Source organism: Sciurus vulgaris (genome assembly GCF_902686455.1).
Source record: "Sciurus vulgaris genome assembly, chromosome: X".
Taxonomy (NCBI): domain Eukaryota; kingdom Metazoa; phylum Chordata; class Mammalia; order Rodentia; family Sciuridae; genus Sciurus; species Sciurus vulgaris.
This window is the reverse complement of record NC_136471.1, coordinates 104,691,704-104,718,584: the sequence shown is the minus strand read 5'-3', so window position 1 is coordinate 104,718,584 and position 26,881 is coordinate 104,691,704. Positions and strand designations below refer to the sequence as shown.

The following is a 26,881-nucleotide window of genomic DNA, read 5'->3' as shown; positions in this document are numbered from 1 at the left end:
AGAAAAAAAGGAAAGAAAGTAAAAAAAAAAAAGAAAAAAATAGAAAACCAACTTTTCATATGAAAGCTTGAATGAACATTTTAATAGATATAATTATATACTCTTTTAAAAAATTTTGTAGTTGTAGATGGACAGCATGCCTTTATTTTATGTTTATTTATATGTGCTACTAAGGATTGAACCCAGTGCCTCACACATGCTAGACAAGCACTCTGACACTGAGCTACAGCCCCAGCACTGTATAATCTCTTAATGCTTATTTGAGGTGATATTTCACAGTAAAAATAATAAATGATGTCAGGGTGGTGGTGCACACCTGTAATCCCAGCGGCTTGGGAGGCTGAGGCAGGAGGATTGCAAGTTCAAAACCAGTCTCAGCAACCTAGTGAGACCCTAAGCAACTTAGTGAGACTCTGTCTCATAATAAAACATAAAAAGGGCTGGGGATATGGCTCAGTGGTTAAATGCCCTTGGGTTCAACCCCTGGTACCAAATAATAATAATAATAATAATAACAATATTATTATTATTAAATGATGATTTAACATTAGTTCATCAAATGTTTGTTGGTCCTGTGCAAAGTCACTTTGGGAATATCAAGAATTACACCACAGGGTTTCTGCACTCTAGTTACTCACATGTAGAATATTTCCAGAACTTACCAAAGACCATTGGTATTTAAGGATTCCACATTCCCTGTTGCTATGGTCTGAATGTCTGAGTTCCTCCACTATTCATATATTGAAATCCTAGCACCTAACATATTGACATTAAGAGATGAGGCCTTGGAGAGATAATTTACATCATCAGAGTAGGGCTTTCAAGAATAAGACTAGAGACCTCATAAAAGAAGCCCAAGAGAGCTTGATTGCCTCTTCCACCATATAGGGATGCAGTGAGTAGGCACTACTTAGAAATCATAAAGTAAGCCTTCACTACACACCAGATCTGCTGGCACCTTAATCTTGGACTTTCCAGGCTCCAGAACTGTGAGAGATAAATGTCTGTTGTTCATACACTACTTAGTTCTTTTTGTTTTTTTTTTTTTTTATAGCAGCCTGGATGAACTAAGATAACTAAGTTTAATATTTGGTGAAAAATTAATAAAACACTTATTCAAATCTTAAAGGTTCAGCTGCTTAGTTGGTGAATGAACAATCTTGACACAAGCATCTACATCTCGTTAGAATTTTCTTTTTTGTCTGTTGAATGGTCTTTCTCTCTTTCTCTTTTTTTCTTGGTACTAGGGACTGAACCCAGGGGTGCTTAACCACCAAGCCACATCCTCAGTCCTATTTATTTATTTATTTATTTAGATGCAGGGTCTAAGTTGCTTAGGACCTTGCTAACTTGCTGAGGCTGACCTCAAACTTGTGGTCCTCCTGCCCCAGCCTCCCCAATAGTTGGGATTATAGGTGTGGACCACCATATCCAGCTACATGTTGTTGAACTGATTAAGCCTCTGTATTTTTGTTTCAATTAACTTGTAGTACTGTCACGTCTAGGAATCACTTGATTCTACCAAAAGGTGATTAGGGAAAAGGCTGGGAAGACATACAGAAATATCTTTAGCTTATATCTTGATGTGAGGGCCTTATTGAATGCCTAGGATCTGGTGGGGGACATTAAAAGTAGTAAAGTAGAAGAGAAGTCAAAGTGGGCTGGAGGAGTCAAGAAAACCATTATGGAAGGGGTAAGGCTTAAGGCAGATTTTGAAAAATGGAAACAGCTGACTGTGTGTGGTGGCACACACCTGTAATCCTAGCTACTTGAGAGGCTGAGGCAGAAGGATCTGAAGTTTGAGGCCAGTGTAGGCAACTTATTGACACCCTCAGCAATTTAGGGAGATCCTGTTTCAAAATTTAAGAAAAGGGCAGGGGATGGAGATGTGGCTCAGTGGTATAGTTCCCCTGGGTTCAATCCCTAGTACCGAAAAAAAAAAAAAAAAAAAAAAGAAAGAAAGAAAGAAAAAAGAAAAAGAAACAGCAATGTGACCAGAAACATGAAATTGGGCATGTGCAATGCAATAAGATGAAATAGAACAGTCAGGTGGGGAATTGTGGAAAGGTCACTGGAAAGGAAAATTGGAGCCAAATTACCTGAGTATTTACAGAACAATCTAAAATCTACTTGATCCTAGAACCTAGAACTTACAGGTGAGTGACTGTCTAGGACAATGCAATGTGGCCTCCTGGGGTTGTCAAAAGCACATGCATCTGGATGGCCTGATTTGCACTATTCCATCTGGAGTACCCTTCTCCTCCCTACTTTTCTGGGGTCCCTTCTGTAGGGGCAAGCAGCAAGCCCTGTGACTGGTGAGCATGTTTTTTCTCTGGGTGGGTTGGTGCAAGAAGAAAGTAAAATGAGAAGATTGAAATTATCTATAATATGATCTGAGGGCATCCTCTGAAGTTCTGTGGGGTTTTGTTGTTGTTGTTTTGTTTTGTTTTTTAATACCAGGAATTGTACCCAGGGCTGCTTAACCACTGAGCCACATCCCCAGCCCTTTGTAATATTTTATTTAGAGACAGGGTCTTGCTAAGTTGCTCAGGGCCTCGCTAAGTTGCTGAGGCTGGCTTTGAACTCGTGATCCTCCTGCCTCAGTCTCCTGAGCCACTGGGATTACAGGAATGCACCACCACACCTCGCCCTTTGAGGGTTTTTTTTTTTAAGGCATAAAAGTTACACAAAAAAGGCAGACTCTAAGGAAGACACTATGACAGTGGGTCCAAAGAGTAAGAAGAAAGGCAATCTAGAGGCAGAAAGTTGATGCCTCCGACCTTGCTGGGTATCAACCCAATATCCACTGCCTGCTTCTTCATTGCTTGGCAGAGCCCCAAATTTGTCCCATTTCCACCCCTGCTCCATAAGAGTTGGGGGAATTTAACCCCACTCCCAACTCTAGGGACAAATCCTACTTGCTGTTAGTCTGAGGTCCTGTTTCCACTACCAGAAATCCACTTAGGGTGCACATGTGGCACAGCAGGACACTGAGATGTGAGGGAAGACTTGTGAAAGCTTTCTTCACTTCTCATTGATGACCAGGTTCCCTGAAAAGCAGATCGTGGGATGGTGATGAGCATGCCAGAAGTTCATGAAGGACACTTATGGGAGGAAAATGAAGGCAGCAGGAGGGGCCGAGGGGCAAGTTCCCTGTGATGTAGTTTCCGTAAGGCCTCAGATGACCCAACGAGAAACTCTGAAGATGGCTCTGTGCAGTTGTATTGAGTTGGGGTGAGGAAACAGGTCTTTTTTATATGCTTGTGGAAAACTGTTGCTGGATATTGGCTACTCCCTGGTAGGGAACGGGAACTTAGACAAGGCAGGAGTCTTCAGCAAAGGGTATTTCCAAAGGGGCTGAGAGCTCAGGCTCTTTGCAGGAAACACTCGTAGAAGCTAGAAGAATAAGTCCTTCAGTCTTAAAGAGGGATATAGGCAGTACAGTGCAGTGTCTGCCATATTCTTAAAAGAATCATACGGACTTGAAAAAGCCTCTCCTTTCCCATTGATGTTCCTTCAATATGAATGCAATGTGTGGAATGAGGTGGCCATTTTACAACCAGGCTGAAATTGGAGCCAACATACAGAGAAGAAAAGAATGAAGAGACCTGCAAGAGAAACAGAAGCAGAGGCCATATATGTGGTATCCAGTGCATACTTGGAGTTCTGGACTCCTTTATAAAGGTGGTAATAAATGTCCCTCCTGTGCATCAGTTGAGTTATGTGTTTCTCTTACTTGCATCCAAAGCAGCCCAGCTAAGATCATCAGCTTTGGAAAACATACAGAGAATGGATGGAAAAGGCATTGGGACAAAAAAAAGTCATAAAGAAAGTGTGAGTAAAACCTTGGTCTTGGCAGCATATGGGGTACTATGGTGACTTAGTAGTTCTAATCATTTTTGGTTTTGTAGCAAATGATAGAAACAATATTCTGGCAGATATTTTAAGTGACTGATATAGTAGATATGTGTTTTGTCATAACCCAGAATCCCTCACAAGTGGTCCCCTATTTTTCTCTGGGGAGCTACCTGTCCCTATTGTGAAACATCTGGTAGTATGGGAAGTCAAATGGCTTCCCCTCCAACTATTAAAGGCCAACAATTTTCAAGAGGTAGCAACTGTCCAATTCTTCCTTAAGTTTCTCAATACAGTGTAAGGTAGGTACCTTTTCTTGACCATTTAGACCTTGAATATACAATCAGTGACAGCAGAAATGATGAAATGGTTGTATTTTTAAAATCCTCAATAGTGCCATCTGTTTCTATAAAGCCTATTTTTCAATCCTCTGCCCCAACCCCTTACAAAGCAGCCTTTCTCTTGCTTGTATCCGAACCTTTTTCTTCTGCCTTCCTGTCAACATTGTGTACTCCAAAAATCCTACTCACTTTTCCCTAATATCCAATTTCCCTTTATTTAGTAATATAAGTCTCGAGTTTTAGTTAGGCACTTGAAATATAAGCTAAGGATGATATTTCACCTTTATTTGAAATTTGATGTGGCTATGATACTAAATTCTGGTCACTGGAAGAAAGAAGTAGTAATATATGCTATTTTCAAATTGTTCCTCTGCTATGGAAAGATCATATGTTCTCCCTTCAATACTGGCTGGGAGAGGATGAGAACTGGTCAGCCATCTTGAACCATGAAATGGAAGCCCCTTATTGAGGCTCACAGAATGACTTTACTAGCCTTGAACATCACATTTCTGTACTGTGATCTGAAAGAAAAACATATATCTTGAATCAGCCATTGAATAGTGGGCCTCTGTTGTAGCATCTTGGCATGTACTCTGAGGAATATGAGTTCCAGTAAGTTCTTCATTAATGAACAAATAACTTATTTAACATGCCTAGTAAATAAATGTTGATAACATGAAAATATTAATAAAATTCAAACTTCTGTGGTTTTTTGTAGCTCAAATATCAGCAGACATAAAATATTTAAACAGTTCTGCAGCCAGAAGAAGCTGCTGCAGACACTGGAATATTTATAGTGGAAGACAGGAAGACTCATGGTATTTGTGTTTCCATAAGACTGAGGAACCCTTTCCATCTTGGATCCAATCTAGAAATTATTTTTTCCTGCCAAAGCCTAACTTGGATAAGAACCCCTCCTTTACAAATCTGGAGCAGAAGCCATAGGAGGAGAAAACTGGCTTTCTACTGAGCAGAGAAGAGTCACAGCACAGAGAATGAGATTGAATTTTCAGAGTTGTATGATAAAAGGAATGACCTTTTTAATTTTTTCAAAAAAATTTTTGTACATGTATATAGGGTAATAATGTCCATCTCATTTTACCATCCTTCCCATCCCCACTGCCTGACCCCTCCCCTCACTCCCCTCTCTGCATAATCCAAAGTTCCTTCATTCTTCTCTACCCACCCCCCACTATGGATCAGCATCCACTTATCAGAGAAAACATTCAGCCTTTCGTTTTTGGGGGTTGGCTTATTTCATGTAGCATGATTTGGAATGGCCTTTTTGCAGTGTTGGAGAGAACAACCCAGCCTAATTATATAGTTGCTGCATCGCAGGATTTCAATTTTCTATACATTTTTCCAAAAGACCCTAAGACACACATTTATTGACCACCAAATATTGATGTGCTCCTTTACAATTCCTAGTCTTGTGGTTAGGTGCAACCATGTGGCTGGTTCTGACTGTGCAAAATGTGATGCTTCATTCCTAGGTTTAAGAGCCTTTCCACAAAGAAAACTCTGGGCCCAGTTGTCTTCATTCATAAATTCTGCCTACTATTTAAAGCAGAATTCACACCAATTCTCATGAACTCTTAGAGAAAACTGAAGAGGAAAGAACACGTCCCTACTCATTCTAAGAGGCCAGTGTGATTCTTGACAGCAAAACAGACAAAGACATTATAAAAAAGAAAACTATGGGCTGGGGTTGTGGCTCAGTGGTAGAGCACTTGCCTACCATGTGTGAGGCACTGGGTTTGATCCTCAGCACCACATAAAAACAAATAAAATAAAGGTATTATAAAAACTATGGCCAGTTCCCCTCATGAAAACAGATGTAAAAGTTCTTTAAATTGAATCAAATGATACATGATATAAAAGTGTAATACATCATGACCAAGTGGACTTTACCTTAGGAATATAAACTAGATTTAGCATTCAAAATCCAACCAGTATAATTTACCACATTAACAGATTGTTATGGTTTGGATGTGAGATGTCCCCCAAAATCTCACATGTGAGACAATGCCAGAAAGTTCAGAGGATAAATGATTGAGTTGTCAGGGTCTTAACCCAATCAGTGAATTAATCCCTGATGGGATTAATTGACTGGTAACTAGAGGTAGGTGAGGTGTGGCAGGAGAAGGTGGGTCACTGGCAGCATGGCTTTGGGGTATATATTTGTATGTGGCAAGTCGAGAACCCTCCCTTTGCTTCCTGATCATTATGTGAGCTGCTTCCCTCTGTCACACTCTTCTGTCATGATGTTCTGCCTCACCTGAAGCCCTGAGGAATGGAGCCAGTCTTCTATGGACTAAGACCTCTGAAACCATGTACCCTCTAATAAACTCTTCCTCCCCTACAAATGTTCTGGTTGGGTCTTTTAGTCACAGCAGTGAAAAGGCTGACTAGAACAAAGATCAAAAAAGAAAATCTTTAATTTGACATCTATTTCTGGAAAAAATTTCCAGCAAACTAAGACTAGAAGGAAACTTCCTGAACCTGAAAAAGAATATTCCAGAAGAACTTCAGTTAATATCATAATGGTGAAGATGGGATAATTTCCTTTTAAGACCAGGATGTCTACTCTTGCCACTCTTCCCTAAATGCTTTTTTTGGGGAAGTACTGGGGATTAAACTCAGGGTTTTGCACATGTTAGGCAAGTGCTCTTCCACAAAACTACGTTCCAAGTCCAACTCTTGCCACTTCTACGCAATGTTGTACTGGAAGTTCTAGACAGTGAAATCAAGCAAGAAAAGGAAACAAAATGTATTTGGATTGAGAAGAAAAAAGTAAAACAGACTATTCAAAGATGGCATGATTGTGTAGGAAATCCACTGGAATCTACAAAAAAGTGGTTAGAATGAATAAGCCAGTTCTCTGTACTATCCACACAACTGGAAATTGAAATTAAAAATAATACTCTTTGCAACAGCATTAAATATATGGAGGATTTATGGATAAATTTGGCTAAAGATGTGCAAGATCTGTATAATAAAAGCAATAATATATGGTTGAAAGAAATTCAAGTTTGTTGATCAGAATGCTCAATATTTTAAAAATGCCAGTTTTCCCAAAACTGATTTATATGTTCAACTCAATACAAATAAAACTATCAGTTGGCTTTGTTTTTGGTGGAAATTAACAGACTGATTCTAAAATGAATATGGGACTGTAAAGGACCTAAAGCAGAAAAATGACTTTGAAAATTTGGAGGAATAACACTCTGTGGCTTCAAGATTCATTAAAAGCTACATAAATTAATAGCATGGTGTTGGCACAAAGGTAGATCAACAGAACAGTGAAACAGAACAGAAACTCCAGAAGTAGATTCATGCATTTAAAATCAATTGATTTCATTTTTTCTCTTTCCTTTTGCTTTTTCTTCCTTTGTTTCTTTTCTTTCTGTTTCTATTTATTTATTTATTTATTTATTTGTGGTACTGGGGACTAAATAACAGCAATTGATTCCTGACAAAGATGTAAATGCAATGCAGTGGAATAACGCTAGTCTTTTCAACTAATCATACTATAACAATTAAGCAGCCATATGCCAATAGAAAAAGAACTTTGATCCATATTTAGAAGAAAACAGAAGAGAAAATTTATGTGACCTTGGTCTGGGAAAAGATTCCCAGATATGACACCAAAAGCATAGTACACAAAAGAAAAAAAATAGTGTTAAGTAGACTTCATCAAAATGGAAAACTTTTGCTCTTTGTAAGGTAGTGCTAGGAGAATTAAAAGATGAGCCACAGATGAGAGAAATATTTTCAATTACTTACCTAGTATATATAAAGAACTACTAAAGCCAATCATAAGATAATAACCCCCCATTCTTTTTGTACTTGGGATTGAACCCAGGAATGACTTAACATTGAACTATATCCCCAATTCTTTTTCTTTTTCTTTTTTATTTTAAGACAGGGTCTTGCTAAGTTGCTTAGGGCCTTATTAAATTGCCCGGGCTGGCCTTGAACTTGTGATCCTCCTGCCTCGGCCTTCTGAGTTTTTGGGATTACAGACATGTGTCACCATGCCTGGCTTTAACGCTTCAAAATTTCGCATAGATATATCAACAAAGTAATATGTGTATGGTAAATAAGAGCAGACACAATGTTCAACATCATTAGGGAAATTAAAATTAAAACCATAATGAAATATCAATAGATATATATATTCTTATTTAGAATGGTTAAAATTTAAAAGAATGAGCATATATACTAAGCATTAGGGAAAATATGGAGAATCTAAAATTCTCCTACCTAGCTGGCAGGAATGTCAAATGGGACATTCAAAAGATTTAGGCAGTTTCTTTAAAAAATTAACTACCCACTCACCATACGATACAGCCATTTCACTTGAAATAAAGCTGAGTGAATGAAATAAAACAAAAATTAGTATATATTGTATGATTCCATTAGTATAAATTCTAGAAGTTGCAAACTAATCTATAGTAAGAAAATCTTTTAGTGATTGCCTGGGGTAGGGGATGAGAGGGTGGAAAAGAAGAATACAAAGGGGTATAAGTAAACTTTTGGGAGTGACATATATGTTCATCATATTAAGTATGGTGATGGTGTCAAAACTTCTCTAACTGTGCACTTTAAATACTTGCATATATTATATTTCAGTTACACCTCAGTAAAGCTCTTTTTAAAAAGTACTATAAAGCTCAAATTAAATTAGTGGCTTTTACTAATTTCTCTGTGCATAAAATTACTCAGGGAAAAATGTGATTAAGATTGTCTTTCTCTGTTTCTTGTAGACTCCCTTGCCATGAAATCAAGAAAGAGAAAGAACAGGAGTAACAAAGTAGCAATATGTGCACCAGATCTGTTAACTATATTCCCCCAAGACTATGGATGTTGCCACTACATGGAATTGACTGAAATCATGTATTAAGAAGTTCAGGGTTGGGGATGAAGCTTAGGGGTAGATGGCTTGCACAGCATGCTCAAGGCCATGGGTTCTATCCCCTAGTATTACAGGGGAAAAAAGAAAGTCACACCTTTTAGTAAGTTCCCTTTTAATGTGTATAATTCAGTGGTTTTCAGTATATTCACAAAACTGTACAATACCACTAATTGCAGAACCATTTTATCACCTCAAAAAGAAACACCATACCAATTAGGAAAGTATGTAGGAAAGGAAGAAGTCACTTCCTTTCTTTCTCTTGTCCCAATCCTCAAAACCATGGATCTACTTTCTGTCTCTCTGTTTTTGCCTATTGTGCATGTAAGAAGAATCATACCATCTTAGAATTCTTGAATTTGACTTGTTACAGAATAATGTTTTTGAGGTTCATCCACATTGTAGCATGTGCCACTACTTCATTCCCTTTTACATATGAATAATATTCCATTATATGTATATACCACATTTTGTTTATCCATTCCTTCATTGATAAATCTAATAATTTTTTTCTGATACTGGGGATTGAACCCAGGGCCTTATGTATGGTAACCAAGTGCTCTACCACTGAGTTACATATTCAGCCCTTTAACAAATTCTAGTAGAGAATTTTTTCCTTTTTTTGTAGTACTGGGGATTGAACCCAGGGCCTCATACAGGCTAGAAAAGTGCTATACTGTTGGGTGTGATGGTGCATGCCTGTAATCCCAGGAGCTTGGGAAGATGAGGCGGAAGGATCACAAGTTCAAAACCAGCCTCAGCAACTAGCAAGCCCTCAAGAAACTCAGCAAGACCCTGTCTCTAAATAAAACAAAAAATGATGTGTATGTGGCCCAGGGGTCTAGTGCACCTGGGTTCAATCCCCAGTACCAAAAAAAAAAAAAAAAGTGCTTTATCACTGAACCACACCCAGTCCTTAAAATTTTATTTTGAGAAAGGGTATCCTTAAGTTGCCCAGGCTGGCCTAGAGCTTGCAATCTTCCTGTCTCAGCCTCCTGAGTGGCTGGGATTACAGGTGTGCACTACTGTGCCTGGAAAGTCTTAACAAATTTTTAAGACACTTGTACTGCTAGAGTAGCCACAAGTCTGGGCAAAATATACAAGAGAAAATATAGTCAACATTTGATTATTTAAGAATTAAAACCATCCATTAGGATGTGTAATCTTTATTTATCAGTGAAATAATTAAACTATCTGTGGGTTCCCAGTTTTCTAAGGACAACAGAGAAAGCTATATAGATTCAAGGAGGGCATGTCCTTCAGTACCTACTAAAGGAGCAGAATAGAAAAGGAAGAACTTCCATAGGGCAGATTGAATGATCACAAAGATCAGTGGATAGTAGTTCCTCCATGAGGGAAAATTGGAGACTGATTCAGAATGTCCTCTGCTTTTAAGGTAGGTGCATCCACCCATCTGCAGAACAGGGTTTTGGAAGCGCCATATTTAGTAGCTGCTGTGACTCTCTCCTTTACCATTCTAAATGGAAGTGTTTATTTCCACCACTATATGTTAGGTGTGTGAGGAAGTTTGAAAAGGCCAGACAATTTGTCCTTTTCATTAGGCTTCGAGACCAAGGAGAACCAGGATGGGTCCTGATGTGGAGACTTCCATGCATCAGCCAAAGGTGCAGAATTATGAGCTAGATTCATTAATACATGGGAATTGAGGTGATATTTGTTAGGGAAAGGCTGATGGTGTTTTATATGTGGTAATGTTTCGGATCAGGTTTCCTAGAAGTACAATCTTAGATTCTTATTCAAGTGATTTATTGGGGGCGTTTTCTCTAGACAAAGGAATTTAGGAAAGGAACATAGAGAAGGAGGAAAATACAAGAAAAATGTGGTATTAGATATAGAATAACTTCATTTTGATATGTGGACTAATTCTGGAGCAATAGAATTAGTTTCACCTTGAGGCAAGAGATGACCTTTAGAACCTGTGTCCTTCAGTCATTCACTGAGGTCCACCTCCACGGACACAGGCATCACCTTCTGTTCATGGAAGTTTCTCTATGGCCAAAGGCAACTTTCTGGAAGGGGAAATAGCTGTGAGCCATTGACAAACATTCACAGTAACTGGGATATGTGTGCACCTGCCTGATGAAAGGGATCAAATGGAACACCAAAAGCATCCACTACAGGGGAAATGGAAGCAGAGGGATATTTGATGAACAGAAGTGTGAAAAGTGGCAGAGACATTTACTGGTCATTGAATGTCCATGTGTTTCTCTACATTTCTACATTGGGTCATGTGGCCAAAGGGCTTGGAGAAGTAACATTTGTCATTTTCAAGCCAAAGCATTTCAGAGCCCTCTAATCCCTCTCTTTCCATGTCTCAGCAATCATGAAGCCCAAGCGTCAAGATGTCAGCATCTCCATCAGCCTGTGTCACTGAGTGACTATGTGGAGCAACCCCAGATGTCCTCCTTGTTGACCCATGTTGGCCTCATGTCCTGAATTTCATATACATTTTGTTGTGTTAAGCCACTGTTTTAGAGGATAATTTATCATAATATGAATTAATTTGTTAAGCAGGGTTCAATTAGGAAAGCAGAACCCCTGTAAGTGATATGAAATGTAGAATTATTTTTTTATATTGAGAATTGAACCTAGGGGCACTTAATCACTGAGCTACAATCCCAGTCCTTTTTAAAATATTTTATTTAGAGTCAGGGTCTCACTAAGTTGCTTAAGGCCTCACTAAGTGGCTGAGGCTGGCTTTGAACTTGTGATCCTCCTGCCTCAGCCTCCTGAGCTGCTGGGACTATAGGCATGGGCCACCACACCAGGCTGGAATTTAGAATTATGATAAGGATTAGATCTTAGGTAGGTGGGGAAGCTGGCAAAGAACTGTATAGCAAGTTATTGTCACTGCTATGGTGATGAGCCTGACATCACCACAGATAGCAGGGCCAGCAGTCAGAAAGAAAAGTTGGACATGTCATGGGAGAAAGCAAGACAAGCTGGAACCCACAAAGATAAACTGGAAACCATCTATTCCTCCCATCTCCAGCTTCAGTGATGTGGATGACCCATGGATGCTGGCATCTTTTGCATGGAGCTGCATATACATCTGGCTCAGAACTCAAATAAGTTGCCAGGCGCAGTGGCGCATGCCTGTAATTCCAGTGGCTCAGGAGGCTGAGGCAGGAGGATCACGAGTTCAAAGCCAGCCTCAGAAACTTAGTGAGGCCCTAAACAACTCAGTGAGACCCTGTCTCGAAATAAAATATAAAAACAGGCTGGGGATGTGACTCACTGATTAAACACCCCTGGGTTCAATCCCTGGTATGAAAAAAGAAAAGAACTCAAAGAAGTTAAAGGAAGTTGCTGAGGAATATGTGGGAGCAGCTGCCATCCCATGTCAACAAAGCAGGACAGCATATCAGCAGCAGCATGTACACCCTGCAGAATTGTCTGGCACTTTTGCACCATCCTTAAAGAAAAAGAGGAAAAAAGACACCATGTCCCTGAACACACCTTTCATTTCCAAGTACCTGGCCAAGTCAAGGGAACAAGGAGAGCAGGCCCAGGTCAGGAATATGCAGATAAATTAGAAGGACACTGACTTTCTCTCACGTATGCTAGGAACTAAGGCAAGTTCATGTTATCTGTAGAAAGCTTCTTTCTTGCACATGCCCCAAGACAGCTACTCACCATGCAACAGACAAAGCAAGCTAAACTGATGCTGCTTCTGTAATCCAGAAATCTCTTCTCCTTGTGGTAAATGGTGTGGACAAGAGCACCACAGAAAGGGAAGGGCTAGTCCAGGCAACCTTGCCTGGACAAAGCATGGAGAGGGGTAAGAGGTGCTACCCCTCTGGCTGTATGCCAGAGGACAGCATACAGTACAGGTATATTTGTCCAGCCCATCAACACTGGACTATCTGATGAAGCATCTGTCCAGCCTATCACCAATGGACCTCCCCTATCAGCATGTGTCAATAAATCCCATATGTCATATCCCATCTCTGGTTGTCTTCCTTGGTCTCTTGGCGACCTATCCCACTGCACTAGTACAAGTGGGCAGTAAATGGTACAACTTGACACTGACCTTCAGAGAATAATGGCTACTATTTCACCTTTACCTTCTAAATTCTCAAGTGGCCTACCATCAGAAAGAACCACATGGGGAAAGAAATTCTGCAAAACACCATTGCAGGTTAGCTAAGTTGACATACAAAGCCACCATATATGGCCTAACTTAATAAATCCCAATACAAATGGCAACAAAGTGAACTTACCAGAAAAATGTAAGCAACACAAAGTAAATCAAGAAAGAACCAAAAAAGCCAGGCATGGTGGTGCACACCTGGAATCCCAGCAACTTAGGAGGCTGAGGCAAAAGGGTGGCAAGTTTTGAGGTTATCCTGGGCAACTTAGCAAGAACATGTCTCAAAATAAATTTAAAAGGGCTGAGGATGATGCTCAGTGGTAGAGTACCCTTGGGTTTAATTGCCAGTACCACAAGAAAAGTAAAATTAAATACATAAAAAAAGAAAGGATCAAAATGAAGATAATTCTTTTAGCCACACCTGAGCTGAGGAAATTCATCAATTCTTTGTAGGAAAAAAATGGAAAATAATGTAGGAAATAAATTACAGTGCTATACACAATTGAAAGTGTAGGGGCTAAGGAAACAGGTTTTATAAAATCAGAAATAAATTTACAAGCTGTGTATTCTTACACAAGTTACTCATGTTCTCTGTGACTCATTTCTACATCTGAAAATGAGGATACTGAAACTTTCCCCATAGGGTCATTGTGAAGATTAAATGAATTTACAAAGGGAAAGTACTTAGAACTGTGTGTGGTAGATACATGCTTATAGAATGTTAATATAAATTTCATAACTATGCTTTAATTTATAATATATATGTGTCCATGTCTCTCTCTATACATCTATCTATCTATCTATCTATATATATTTATGATTCTCAGTAAATTTCTAGGTGATCTTCATGAAGTTCTGGGTGAAATACTTCCTCCATGTGCCATGACAGCTAGATAACCTGAATGGGGTTCTCTGCCTAGTGGTTGTAGGCAAGATTCTAGTGTCAAGAATGGGCAAAACTAAGTCTGCCATCTCTCTTGCTAAATACTTCTCATTTAAGAAAGCATCTGATAATATTCACCTCATTGACATGAATTACCACTTTAATTTTTGTTAGTATAATCTCTTTATTCAGAAAAATACTATTTAAAAGTTTTCCAAACTCAGAGTGGAGAGGTATGGTGATGGGGCTGTATCTGTCCATCCAACCCTGGTCCCCCACCCATGTAGTTTGGGCAGGAATAAAGGACTTGTGGGAATGACCCCACAAATAAAAATAGCCTATGGGTGTATATAGTAAGGATGTACGGAACTGTGGGAAGTGGAGGAGGACAGAGAGAGATGAGGTCAGTAATGAGCATACCAAAGCGGGAGGAGGTTATTTCATAACATTTTTCTTTTGGTACTGGGGATTGAACCCAGTGGTGCTTTACCACTGAGCTACATCCCCAGTCCTTTTTATTTTTCACTTTGAGAAAGGGTCTCTCTAAGTTTCCCAGGCTGGCCTGGAACTTGTGATCCTCCTGCCTCAGCCTCCCAAATCACTGGGATTATAGGCATGAGTCACTGTGCCCAGTCTCATATCTTGATCAAACCATCACAGACACCCAACCTTCTCTGCCCATCAGCAGGACTAACATCTTGATAGTCATGGTGACAGTAACATTGAAGATCGGGGCTCTGCCTGTGTTTTTGATACCAAGATCCATGGTAAAGTCCCCATCCTGCATTAGTGAATCCTGGGTCACAGAATATTTCTGGCCCCCAGTTGTCAGAGAATTGTGAAAAAAACTTGACTAGTCTTTGCCAACCAGAATCCCAACCTCAGCTGACATGATGTTGATGAAGCTTTTCCCAGGGATGATGGCCCAGTCAGAGGGTGAGTCCAAGTAACCCACAATGGCCCTGTCCCGAGAGGTCCCCTCTGTCAAGAGATTGTGGATTGTGTATATCTGTGTTCCACCCGGCCAGGGCACTGATAATGGGGGTGGGGGAAGCTGAGAGCTCAAGGAGGTGCCTTTGTACCTCTACCCACTTTCACATCTTTATATGTGCCATTTGCCCACTTTTATGTATTTAAATGTGTCAGTGACACAGGATTTCTGATCTAGAAAATGATTGTATTTACATTTGCTCATAATGAGAGAGAAAATCTGTCTAGTTAAAAAAAATTCGTTTAAAATCTTCCCTGTATGATTGGTGAAGACTTCTTATTGAATATCAGACTCAATTCTGGTTCTCATGATAATTTTCACACACAGATAATTTTCTGTACTGGTGTGTGCATGCACACATATGTTTGCGTGAGAGGCTGTTTCCAATCAGAGTTTGTATTCAGTAGATTTCCACAGTCAATTTTGTTGACTGTATTTTGTCCCTTTAAAATATTCTGTGCCTTTCTGGGGGTAGGCATGCAGAGCCATGATTGGGCAAGACCAAATTGGTTAAGGAAGTTTATAAAAGAATCATCTCCTTTTTCTAACATAGGTATAGCTAGGACTTTCCAATTTCCTTCATTGAAAAGAATAGAGGACTTCAATGATATATAAAAAAAAATCATAGAATGCCCAGTGCTAGGGCACATGCCTACAATCCCAGTGATTCAGGAGGCTGAAGCAGGAGGATCACAAGTTTGAGGACAAACTCAGCAACTTAGTAAGACCCTCTTTCAAAATAAAAAGAGCTGGGAATGTAGTGTCCCTGGGTTGAATACCCAGTACCAAAAAATAAATAAATAAATAAAATAAGAGAGTTCTATTTATTAAGTCTCATGCCTGGGTTCTTTCCAAGGTCCTTAGGGTAGTGGGTGGGGCTCTTTGTAGCACCTGACGGTTGTAAATTGCATGCCATGGTTCACCAAAGAATTAAATCAGCCCCCTTTTCTCTAGGTGGGATCATAAGGAAAAATATTATCCGTATTTCCCCCTCTCTCTGGCTATACGGGTTCAAATTTAGCTAAATCAATGTGGACATTTTAAACAGAAGGATCTGTGCAACCAAGACTTCTGTTTAATAATAGAGCCAGGAAGAGCCTAGGGATGTAGCTCAGTGGTAGAGGGCATGCGCGAGGTCTCGGGTTTGACACGTGATCAGAAAAGGCAGGGAGAAAGAAAGAAAGGAAAAGAGTCCTGATTTTTAGGTCGTTTTATTTCTTCTAAGAATAAAAGACCTCATTTTCTGGATTCCCTTGCTGTAGGAATGTAATAAAGTTCTGGCCAACAGGATTTGGTGGAAGTGGTGTATGCAACTTTTGGGAAAGTTGTTTGAGAGAGGTGACTCAGTTGGTGGGGTTTTTTTTGCTTTCCTCCCATTCTATTTTCTTCCTGGAATACAGACATAAAACTTGTTTTATAATCAATGCAAATATGGTCTGTTAAAGACATAAGGAATTGACAGAATGCATTGATTATTCCATTTGTTATGTTTAGGCCCACCTAAGAAAATGTGGATAAATGCCAGTCTCAGTAGAGCAAGACAATTTCCATTATTGTTTCCTTCTCTTCTCACCTCTTCCCACACATACTACCAATGCTATTGCCACCACTACCACAAAAACCAAAGAATCAGTGTGGGAGGTGGGAAGGGAGGAAACACATCTGTTCGAATATTCATTGGATATTCTACAGAAGAACAAAACTGACAGACAAAACCTACAGGGCAAAATCCTCCACTGGAGTACAAGGAAAACAGCTGGAAGTAACATCAATGGGTTCTTATGATCAGAAGTAAGAATGGGGCTGGAGGACTTTGAAACCCAAAAGATCTCTGTAAGAGAGTTATAGTTTTGACACCAGACCTTGGAGACACAGGAAAAGCAGATTCTGGGTTCTTGGAGGTCACAAGTAGGAGACTTGGGAATGAAAAGGGAAAATTGTGTTAATCCTGTATGAAGCTCGAGTATATTTATATTGGTAAAATGGAATTTGGGACTCAGTTAAGCTCTTTTACGTATTTTTCTAATCTTAGGACCATTAGGGTAGTGAGTTGTTATGATGTTACATTGTCTCAGTACCCACTTTGAATATAAGTTGGACTTTCTCAAGTCAGGGGCAGGGCTCAGTCACCTTTGATGAAGTTCTCTGCTTGTTTCCAGCTCTCTGCTTGGTCCCAGTTCTTCAAGGTAATCAACCTAGATATCTGCTTATACGATCACCTCCTGTCAACCACTTATGCATGGGACAGCTAGATGCAACTTACTCGACTCGTTCCACTGACCCCACATCCTAAATGGACTGCACATATGCTATCGTGACCACCTCTCAGTAACGGGACTCCACAGAACTTACGCCTGCTTGACCTACACTCACTGAATTAGAACTCTGTGGGAAAGCTGCTTGGCTAATGCCCTTGACCCCAAGTAAAGGCTTGAGTCCACAGGTCTCCCTGTCTCTCTCTCTTGCTCCCTACTGCTGGTTGAGCACATGTGGTTAGATGGCTCCCCCTTTTCCACTGAGCCCACAAAGTGTACTGTCCTCTTCTCTGGGGAATCTGTGACACACTATTATGTTTTGCTGTGCTGCCTCCTCTGTGCCTCTCCTGACCACATACCTGACCCTAACATTTTTACTGGTTAAAGTTCACCTAACAAGTTTCCAATTTTTTTTTTTTTTTTTTTTTTTTGGTACTGAGGATTGAACCCAGGGGCACTCAACACTGAGCCACATCCCCAGCACTACTTTAAATTTTATTTAGGGACAGGGTCTCACTGAGTTGCTTAGGGCCTCACTAAGTTGCTGAGGCTGGCCTTGAACTTGCTATCCTTCTGCCTCAGCCTCCTGAGCCACTGGGATGACAGGTGTGCACCACCACCCTCAGCTGAGAGTTTCTATCTTGATAGGAATAGACTGGACTCAGTTCAGACAAGAGCCACAGTATAAATGAATTTCCTGTGAGAAGGACACATGGTCAAGTTTGAAAATCAGGTTTTAGGATGTCTACCATGATAAAGAAGTATCTTGTGAAAGGTGCACTGTAAACAATCATGACCACCTCCCCAAGAGTCCATCAGAGCAGGACTAAAATTCATAGCCATCCTCCAGAAAGAGATCTCAAGATTAAGGAAGAGGACTCTTTGGAAACTTGACTGTTTTATGCTGTTTGTCTTTTACAAAATGAATTTAAAAGAGTATAAAATAAATATTCCATACTCCTTCATTCAGTTAAATGTGAAAACACACGGAATTGCTCTTGATTGGCACAGAGAGTAAGAATGTTAAGGCAACTTTTTTCCCTTACTGGGCTCACAATTAGCCTACATTTTCCAATATCCCTCACAGCATGTTGGACTCATGTCACTGAATGCCAATGGAATGTGGGCAGGAGTTATATGTGCCATTTCAGGCCCACAGAATGTCAAGGCTCAAAGAGAATGCCAAAGTCACTAGATGACAGAAGTCAAGGTCCCTGAATGACTGGGTGGAGCGAGACCACCTGTTCACCCTTGGTGGATTAACACATGAACATTCATCATGCTGAATGACTCAGATTTGGAATGTCTTTGTTACACCACTTAAGTGGGCCACATTAATGCAACCCTTTCAGAGAAAATAACATAGAAATTTTACTTTTTACTAGAAGCTTGTGTGTGAGAAATAATATTCTGAAGGTTTATAGTAATTTGGAAGTTCATATCAGTTATTGTCCACTTACATTGTTGTATCAGAATTATATAGGAAGCTATTTTAATAGACATATTCCCCAAATGACTAGGCTTGACCTAGTGAATCAAAACCAGGTAAATCATAGGCACTCATATTTGAAAAACTTGTTTTAAATGTACCTTTGGCTAAGAATCGCTATGGTAAGATAACCCAAATTTTATCTTTATATCAAGCTATACTGTCAGACCTCATTGTTTAGTACCCATATAATTTATTTTACTAAATTGAGTTTTTAATATTACATTATAAACTATATTTTATGATAGGTATGATATTCAGTGATCACGTTTTGAAACTCTGCATAGTATTGGCTGTTTTGCACATCAACTATATATTTCACTACATAAATTGAGCTATTTTAAGGGGTATTTTCATTGTATTTTAAAAATTAAGATGTAATAAAACTGACCTTTTGGTGTACAGGTCTATGAAATTTATAATTTCATGCAACACCACCCAAATGAGGATACGGAGCAGTTCCATCACTCCAAAATACTGTCTCATGCCATCCCTTTGAAGTCATACCCTCCTCCCCACCCTTTACCCCTTGAAACCTTAAAACCCTGATCTGTCTCCCATTATTGCTGTTTTGTGTTTTTGATAACGCCATATGAATGGAATCATATAGTAAATAAGCTGTTCAGACTGGTTTCTTTCACTTAGCATAATACTTTTGAGACTCATTCAAAATTTTGTCCATATCAACAATTTATATCTTTTTTTTTTTTTTTTTGGTAGTGATGATTGAACCTAGGAGCACTTAACCACTGAGCCACATCCCCAGCCCTTTTTCTTTTTTTATTTAGAGTCAGGGTCTCACTAAGTTGCTTAGGGTCTCGCTAAGTTGCTGAGGTTGGTTTTGAACTTGCCTCCTCCTACCTCAGCCTCCTGGAGCTGCTGGGATTAGAGGTGTGCGCCACTGTGCCCAGGCAATTGTCTTTTTAATGCTCAGAAAAATTCTATTACACAGACCTACTGTGCTTTGCTTTCCATTCACCATTGAAGGATATGTGGGTTCTTTCTAGGTGTTGTGGATTGTGAATAGAGCTGCTAGAAAAATTTACATACTTTTTGTGTAAACCTAAGTTTTCCTTTCTCCAGGACAGTCTTTGTTTTAACGTCAAAACAAAAAAATCATTAACACTTTGGAATGGAGAATTCTTCTGTTTTGGGGGGCTGCCTTGTGCATTGTAGGGTGTTTAGTAGCACTGCCAGCCTCAACCACTCCCCCCACCAGCAGCAGCAATCTCCTTTCCCTCCTCGTGTGACAACAAAAAATGTCTCTAGATATTGTCAAATGTCTTCTAGGGTGGGGAAGGGGAAAATCTCCCTGTCTTAGGGGACCAGAAACATATTAATTTAGTATGAACCTGCTAGTGACAAATATCATCTATTGTCTTAAAAATTTCTATCCACATTTCTGAAACAATGTTCCTCTGGATATAGAATTCTAATTTGGAAATAAGGTACAGTGGTACACCTGTGTAATTCCAACTACTCCAGAAGTGGAGGTAGGAGGATTGCAAGTTCAAGGTCAGCCTGGACAATTTAGCAAAGCCCCATCTCAACATTTAAAAAGGGGGGCTTGGGATGTAGCTTAGAGGTGAAATGCCTTTGTGTTCAATCCCCACTACTACCCCACCACCACCCTGCCAAATTATATTTTGGCTTATGGTTCTGGAGACTGGAAAGTTCAAGATCAGGTGACCATTCTGGTGAGGGCCTTGTTTTCTTTATTCATTCTTTCTATTAATCTATTAGTATATCCATATATGGATGTCTTAATTTCATTGCTTATACTTCTAGAATTTTTTTAGCTTCATTTTTTCTACTAAAATCTTCACTTTTATATGAATTCCTTGAAAATATTAAAATATTAGAAGCAATTAACAGCTCTTGTTGGAAAGCAGTCTCAGGTACCAGGCACATCCATTTGGGCTTCCTTCCTATACCAAATTTTAGTCCCACAATTCTTTACTGTCTTGGTAGCACTCTGATACTCACAAATGCTTTTTAAAGCTATATACTTTTGTCTTAACTTTTCTGTTACTAGTGGTAAGCTGGTCTCAGCAACTTATTAGGAATTACCAGAAGACTAGAGACTTGCTTTTAAATGCATACAATTATATTTTATTAGACAATTGTTCCTGTTTGTAAAAGGTCAGTGCCATGGAAAAAACATGTGGGAGGAAATGCTTCTAGATTAAAAGAGACTTAAAAACCATAACAACCTAATGCAATTCATGGATTTTTACTGATTCCCAGTTTAAATTAACTAGCTTATAACTAGCTTATAAAAGACTTGAGAAGAAAGGAAACTTGAATATGAGATTGGGGAGTACCTGACATCAGAAAATAATTCACTTTGTTAGACAAAGTACTAACATTGTGGTTATATACAAAAAAATACAAAATGTCATTTTTAGAACTGCTTCCCTGATGTATTTAGGTGGAATGTCAGGATATCTAGCTAAAATAGGAAGCAAACACAGCAAAGTGTAAATGACAAATCTCTACGGATATTTCTTACATTAATTTTCTTATTTTTCTGTACATTTGAAATATTTCAGAGTAAAAAAGTTTTAAATAACCACAATGAATCAATTAAAAAAGTTCCTTTTAGTTGTAGATGGACACAATACCTTTATTTTATTTATTTTTATGTGGTGCTGAGGACCCAACCCAGTGCCTCACATGTGCAAGGCAAGCACTGAGCTACAACCCCAGCCCCACAATGGATCAATTTTAATAAATGTGTTTCATAGAGTAAATTTTCTAGCTTTAATATCTTGTCTTCTTCTTTTGTTTATTTTTTATTTTTGGAACTGGGGATTGAACCCAGAGGTGCTTTAGCACTGAGTCACATCCCTAGTCCTTCTTATTTTTTATTTAGAGACAAGGTCTCACTAAATTGTTTAGGCCTTCACTAAGTTGCTGAGGTTGGCTTTGAACTTGTGATCCTCCTGTCTCAGCCTCCTGAGTTGCTAGGAATACACATGTGTGCCACCACACCCAGCTCTAGCTTTAATTTCTAAAATATTACATTATCTAATAATTACTGAGGAAATCAACTTACACATCCATTTGATGCTTAAAGTTTTCTCAAATTGATTTAAACTTTTATATAATTTTCATAATTTTAAATTACTATATGCAGTGAATTAAATATTATAATAACAAATCAATATAAATGTGATGGCAAGTTGGAAAATACGTTACCTATAAATACGAAATCAACCATCCCTATGCATGGAATTTCAATGATTTTTAAGTAACTGTAAACTAAGAATATAATAGAAATTTTTTCTGTTGTAATAACCTTCAGGCCACAGGAAAAAATTCTGTAAAATCTTTAAAAGTAGTGTACTACTATTTTTACAAGTTCTCAACAAATTAGGTGGAAAAATTGCTTCTGAGAAATATCAAAAGGTTTTCTAGAGTATCAAAAAAATTGTGTACTTTGGGGTAGATTTTTACCACTGAAACATATAAAATTTTTCTTAAGTAAAATATCTTATCACTTACACATTCCTTAAAGTTAGAGAGCTTTCTAGTCAACTGCTACTAAAAATATCTCATCTGCCAGGTGCGGTGGCACATGCCTTTAATCCCATTGGCTTGGGAGGCTGAGATAGGAAGATAAGAGAGTTCAAAGTCAGCCTCAGCAAAAGTGAGGCACTAAGTGACTCAGTGAGACCCTATCTCTAAATAAAATACAAAATAGGCCTGGGGATGTGGCTCAGTGGTTGAGTGCCTGAGTTCAATCTCTGGTAACCCCCAGCCTCCAAATATCTCATCTAAACTGGGCATGTTGGCACCTGCCCTAATCCCAGCAATTTGGCAGGCTGATGCAGGATTGCAAGTTTGAGGCTGGCTTCTGCAATTTAGCAAGACCCTGTCTCAAAAAATAAATAAATAAATAAAATAAAAAGGACTGGAGATGTAGCTCAGTGGTAGAGCACCCGTGGGTTCGATCCCCAGTAAACCCACCCAAACCTGCCCACCCCCAGACATTTCATCTATTGTAATAAACAAATTATCCATACCACATGAAAATGGAAGCCGTTGAAACTATATGGGAATGTAGCTTGCCCTGTTCAGGTAAGTTTTCCTGCTGTATTTTTTGTAAATTATTTTAGGGTTAGGATAATGTTTCCTGATGTTTTTCATTAGTAGTGTAAGTAATAATATGCCAAAGTAGTCATTGGTCATAGTTGTTGACCGCATATCAAAAGCCTGTTAGTCTGCTGTCTATTTATGGCAGCTTTTTCCAGCAGAAAAAGTATTTCCCCAGCTCCCCACACTTCTAAGAAGGTTTAGTATGGATTTGTATGCCACAAAAATTTAAATTACCTTGGGAGAATATCACTTTTCTAGTTAATTCTTTAACTCTCATTTGCTTAAAATCTGAGATCTTAGGGAAGATTACGACTGAGATAAATCCAGGACCTAATTATTTCAATATGCTTTCCTTGTAAACTAATTTCTCTTGCCAAAATGATGTACTTTGTTTAAAAAGAGGTTACAACTTGGCTGGCCAAATTTGGACTGTAGTTATGGTGCGGCTCTAAGTTCACACACACACACACACACACACACACACACACACAGGTGGATGAGTTATCCACATAAAAATACAGATTTTCAGTTTCTTTTTGAAATAGCTGAAGGTCTAGCAATCTGAACCTAGTATTGGGAAATAGCAATTACCAGCTAGAATAGGGCAGTAACTCCAAAATGCTTACCTGCCTAGCCCCTAAAAATAATTTAATCATGTGACCCTGAAACACATTTTGTGTTCAATAAAATATCCTCATTTCTGAGATGAAGATTGTTCCACCTGATATCTCTTTTCCACTTATTATTCTTTCTGGGGGGGGGGGCGGTAAATAGTGATTGAACCCAGAGGTGCTTGACCATTGAGCTACATCCCCAGTCCTTTTTATTCTTTGAGTCAGGGTCTTGCTAAGTTGCTAAGGCTGGCCAGGAACTTGTCACTTATTGATTTATTATTTATTTATTTTCAGTCCTGGGGATTCAACCCAGGGCCTTGCACATACCAGGCAAGCACTCTCTCACTAAGCTATATCCCCAGTCTGCCAATTTCTTATTCTTTATTTTTATTTTTATTTTTTTATTGTAAACAAATGGGATACATGTTGTTTCTGTTTGTACATGGTTATTCTTTATTTTTAAGAAAGTAAAGCACATTTTAAAGTCTGCCTAAAAATATACTCAAAGCTTTTAAAAGAATTGAGCCTCCTGTTGTCTCAACTTTATTGCAGCTTCTTCCAGCAGAAACAGCTTCACTATATTCCCCCAACTCTCAACATGAAAAATCTTTAAGCCATGTACCCTGGCAAAAGGGACTTTTAAATATGGAAATATTTTCAACTTTCATAGCCTCACAAAATCAAAGTGAGCAGAAAAACTCTTAAGTTGATAAGCATAATAAAGGAAATCAATCTGGCTCTGTCCCAAAATAATTATCGTGAGCCTTGTCTCTAATTCTATTGCCAGGCTATTCTCCTATGGGCAGAGGTCTAACAAGAACTTGGGCTTTCATTTTCATTGCCAGCCCTGATGATTATAAAACTAGCTGGACAAACTTTCCCTTTCTAGATGCTTTTTGATGGTGTTCACTGCTTCAGTTGGAAGAGACAGAGCCTCTTCTGCTCATGGAAAGACTTTGTTTTCCCTCTATGGATTTATAATAGCCTATGGGTAAAACTGTACTGTAATGAACCATATGGTGAATGCTTTAAAGAAATACTTTAACCTTAAAAGTGTGGTGCACAAATTTCTAAGAAACAAATTCCCATCCAAACTCTAAAACCCTAACTATGTCAATTTATTTGCTAATCATTTAACTTTCAATACTTGCTCACTGTGTCTGGAATCCCAATAAAGGTGACTCCACTACAATTCCTGCTTTGATTGGTGTAACTGGTGACACATTAAATGCAAGTTTCAACAACACAGTGTATCTCTATTAGACATATCATTAAAGACTCAGGATTTAGCAAGAGGTTCTGCATTTTAGGAAAGCAATAGTAAGAATTGAAACCATTTAAGCTATAAACAACAGAGGGTTATTTTGTGTGACCAGGAGTTCTCAAACTGAAACACTATTATGGGTTGAATTGCATCCCACCCCCAAAAGATCTGCTGAAGTCCTAATCCCCAAAATTTAATTCAGAAAGTGCTCTTATTTGGAAACAGGATCTTTACAGAGGATCTTTAATCTAGTTAAAATGAGGTAACTAGAGTGGGTTATATTCTAATTGTGATTGGTGTTATTAAAAGGGAAATTTGTAAAGATATATACATAGAAGACAAATATGGAGACACATAGGGAGAACCCCACGTGAAGACAAAGGATTGACATGATATATGTACAAGACAAGGCATGCGTAAGACTGTCAGAAGTTAGGACTTGGAGCAGGATCCTTTTCTAGTGCCTTCAGAGGCAGCAAGGCCATGCCAACACCCTTCTGCCTTCTGAACTGTGAGACAATATGTACCTGTTGTTTCAAGTCACCCAGTTTGTAGTACTTGGTTAAGGTAGCCCTGGGAAACTAATATAACACCTTCCCAGAACTATACATTTTCTTCTTCATACATAGAAGGGTCGGGTCTTCATGACTACTATTTTTTTTCTTTTATCTTTCATGTTTTGACATGAACTTCTATGATATTTTACAAGATATTAAAAATCTTATGACAGCTCATATTTAAAAAATTAATATCCATTTAACATTGGTCTTTAATATATAAGAACAATGTCAATGATTCCCCAATGTTCAAGTCAATGATTTCTATTTTCAGGTCCCATTAAAGTCAATAAGAAAGTCTGAAGCAACATCATTACAGAAAGGAAAGAAGAATGAATGAAAAAGATAACAAAGATGAATAGACTGGGCATTAAAATTCATTTAACTTTTTGTAAAGTTTAAGGTTATCAGTAAATACAACTTTTTTGTTAATTGATTGGTACTGGGGATTGAACTCAAGGGTGCTTTACCACTGAGCTATGTTCCCATTCCTTCCTACTTTTTATTTTGAGGCAGGGTTTTGCTAACTGGCTTTTAACTTGCAATCCTCCTACCTCAGTCTCCTGAATCACTAGGATTATAGGTGTGTGCCACCAAGTCCAGCAAATCCTTTTATTTTTGAAATTAGTGTATGGTTTGATTTAATCAATGATTCTTTTAAAGCATTCTCAAATATGTTAGCAGTTTTTTGTTTAATATTTACTAATCTCCTTTCCATCCAATTAGGAAACTTAAGTTTTTAAATTGCCCTATTATCTCCAATTGATAATTAGAATCACATCCCATATTCTTCATTTTACTCCCACATAACTGTGACTTTCCATTTTCTTAGTTTCTGGCATAACATCTAGCACATAGGAAGTAGTATTTCTTCAATGTAAAAGCCATATATAAAACCAAATTTAGAAAAGAAATATAAGCATTCACAGTCCAGGGACAGATCGTTGGAATGTTTTTATGAGTTTGTGTAAAAGCATTTATTCTTACCATTAAAACTGATAACTTGGGTGTTGATTCTCAAAAAACCACTTTATTCCTAAATTACTTTAGGAATCTCCAGTAGAACGGGGGTATTTTATCAGTTTTGTGAGGTTTATCTCATGTACTCTTCCAAGTGTTTCTGACCTAATTCTTTCCTTGGAAATAAGCTATTTGATTTCTTTCTTTCTTTCATTTTTTGGACCCAATGGCTTCTTACCACTGAGCTACATCCCCAGTCCCTCTTTTTTAGGGTCTCACTAAACTGCTGAGGCTGACTTTGAACTTGTGATCCTCCTGCCTCAGCCTACTGGGCCATGGGGATTATAACTGTGCACCACTGTACCCAGCTGACTTCTCTTTTTTAAAATAAACCTTTCCTCTTCATTTTTACTTCCATTTTGCCTATTTATTTGTAGTACTGGGGATCAAACCCAGAGCCTTGCAAATTCTAGGCAAGCACTCTTTTATCACTGAGTTACCTCTTCAGCCCTGACTTCTTTTATTTTGGAACTCTAGAGCCT

General features: G+C 38.6%; 1 protein-coding gene across 1 annotated transcript in view; it reads right to left on the bottom strand.

The window, feature by feature from the left end:
* Positions 1–2,665: 2,665 nt before the first annotated feature.
* The window catches only part of RPGR (retinitis pigmentosa GTPase regulator), a 73,400-nt gene continuing 49,184 nt past the window's right edge, over positions 2,666–26,881 (bottom strand). The window contains exon 18 of the mRNA XM_079122818.1: positions 2,666–3,608. Coding sequence (XP_078978944.1) covers positions 3,420–3,608 — 189 coding nt within the window. The 3' untranslated portion in view covers positions 2,666–3,419. The remainder of the gene's footprint in view (positions 3,609–26,881) is intronic.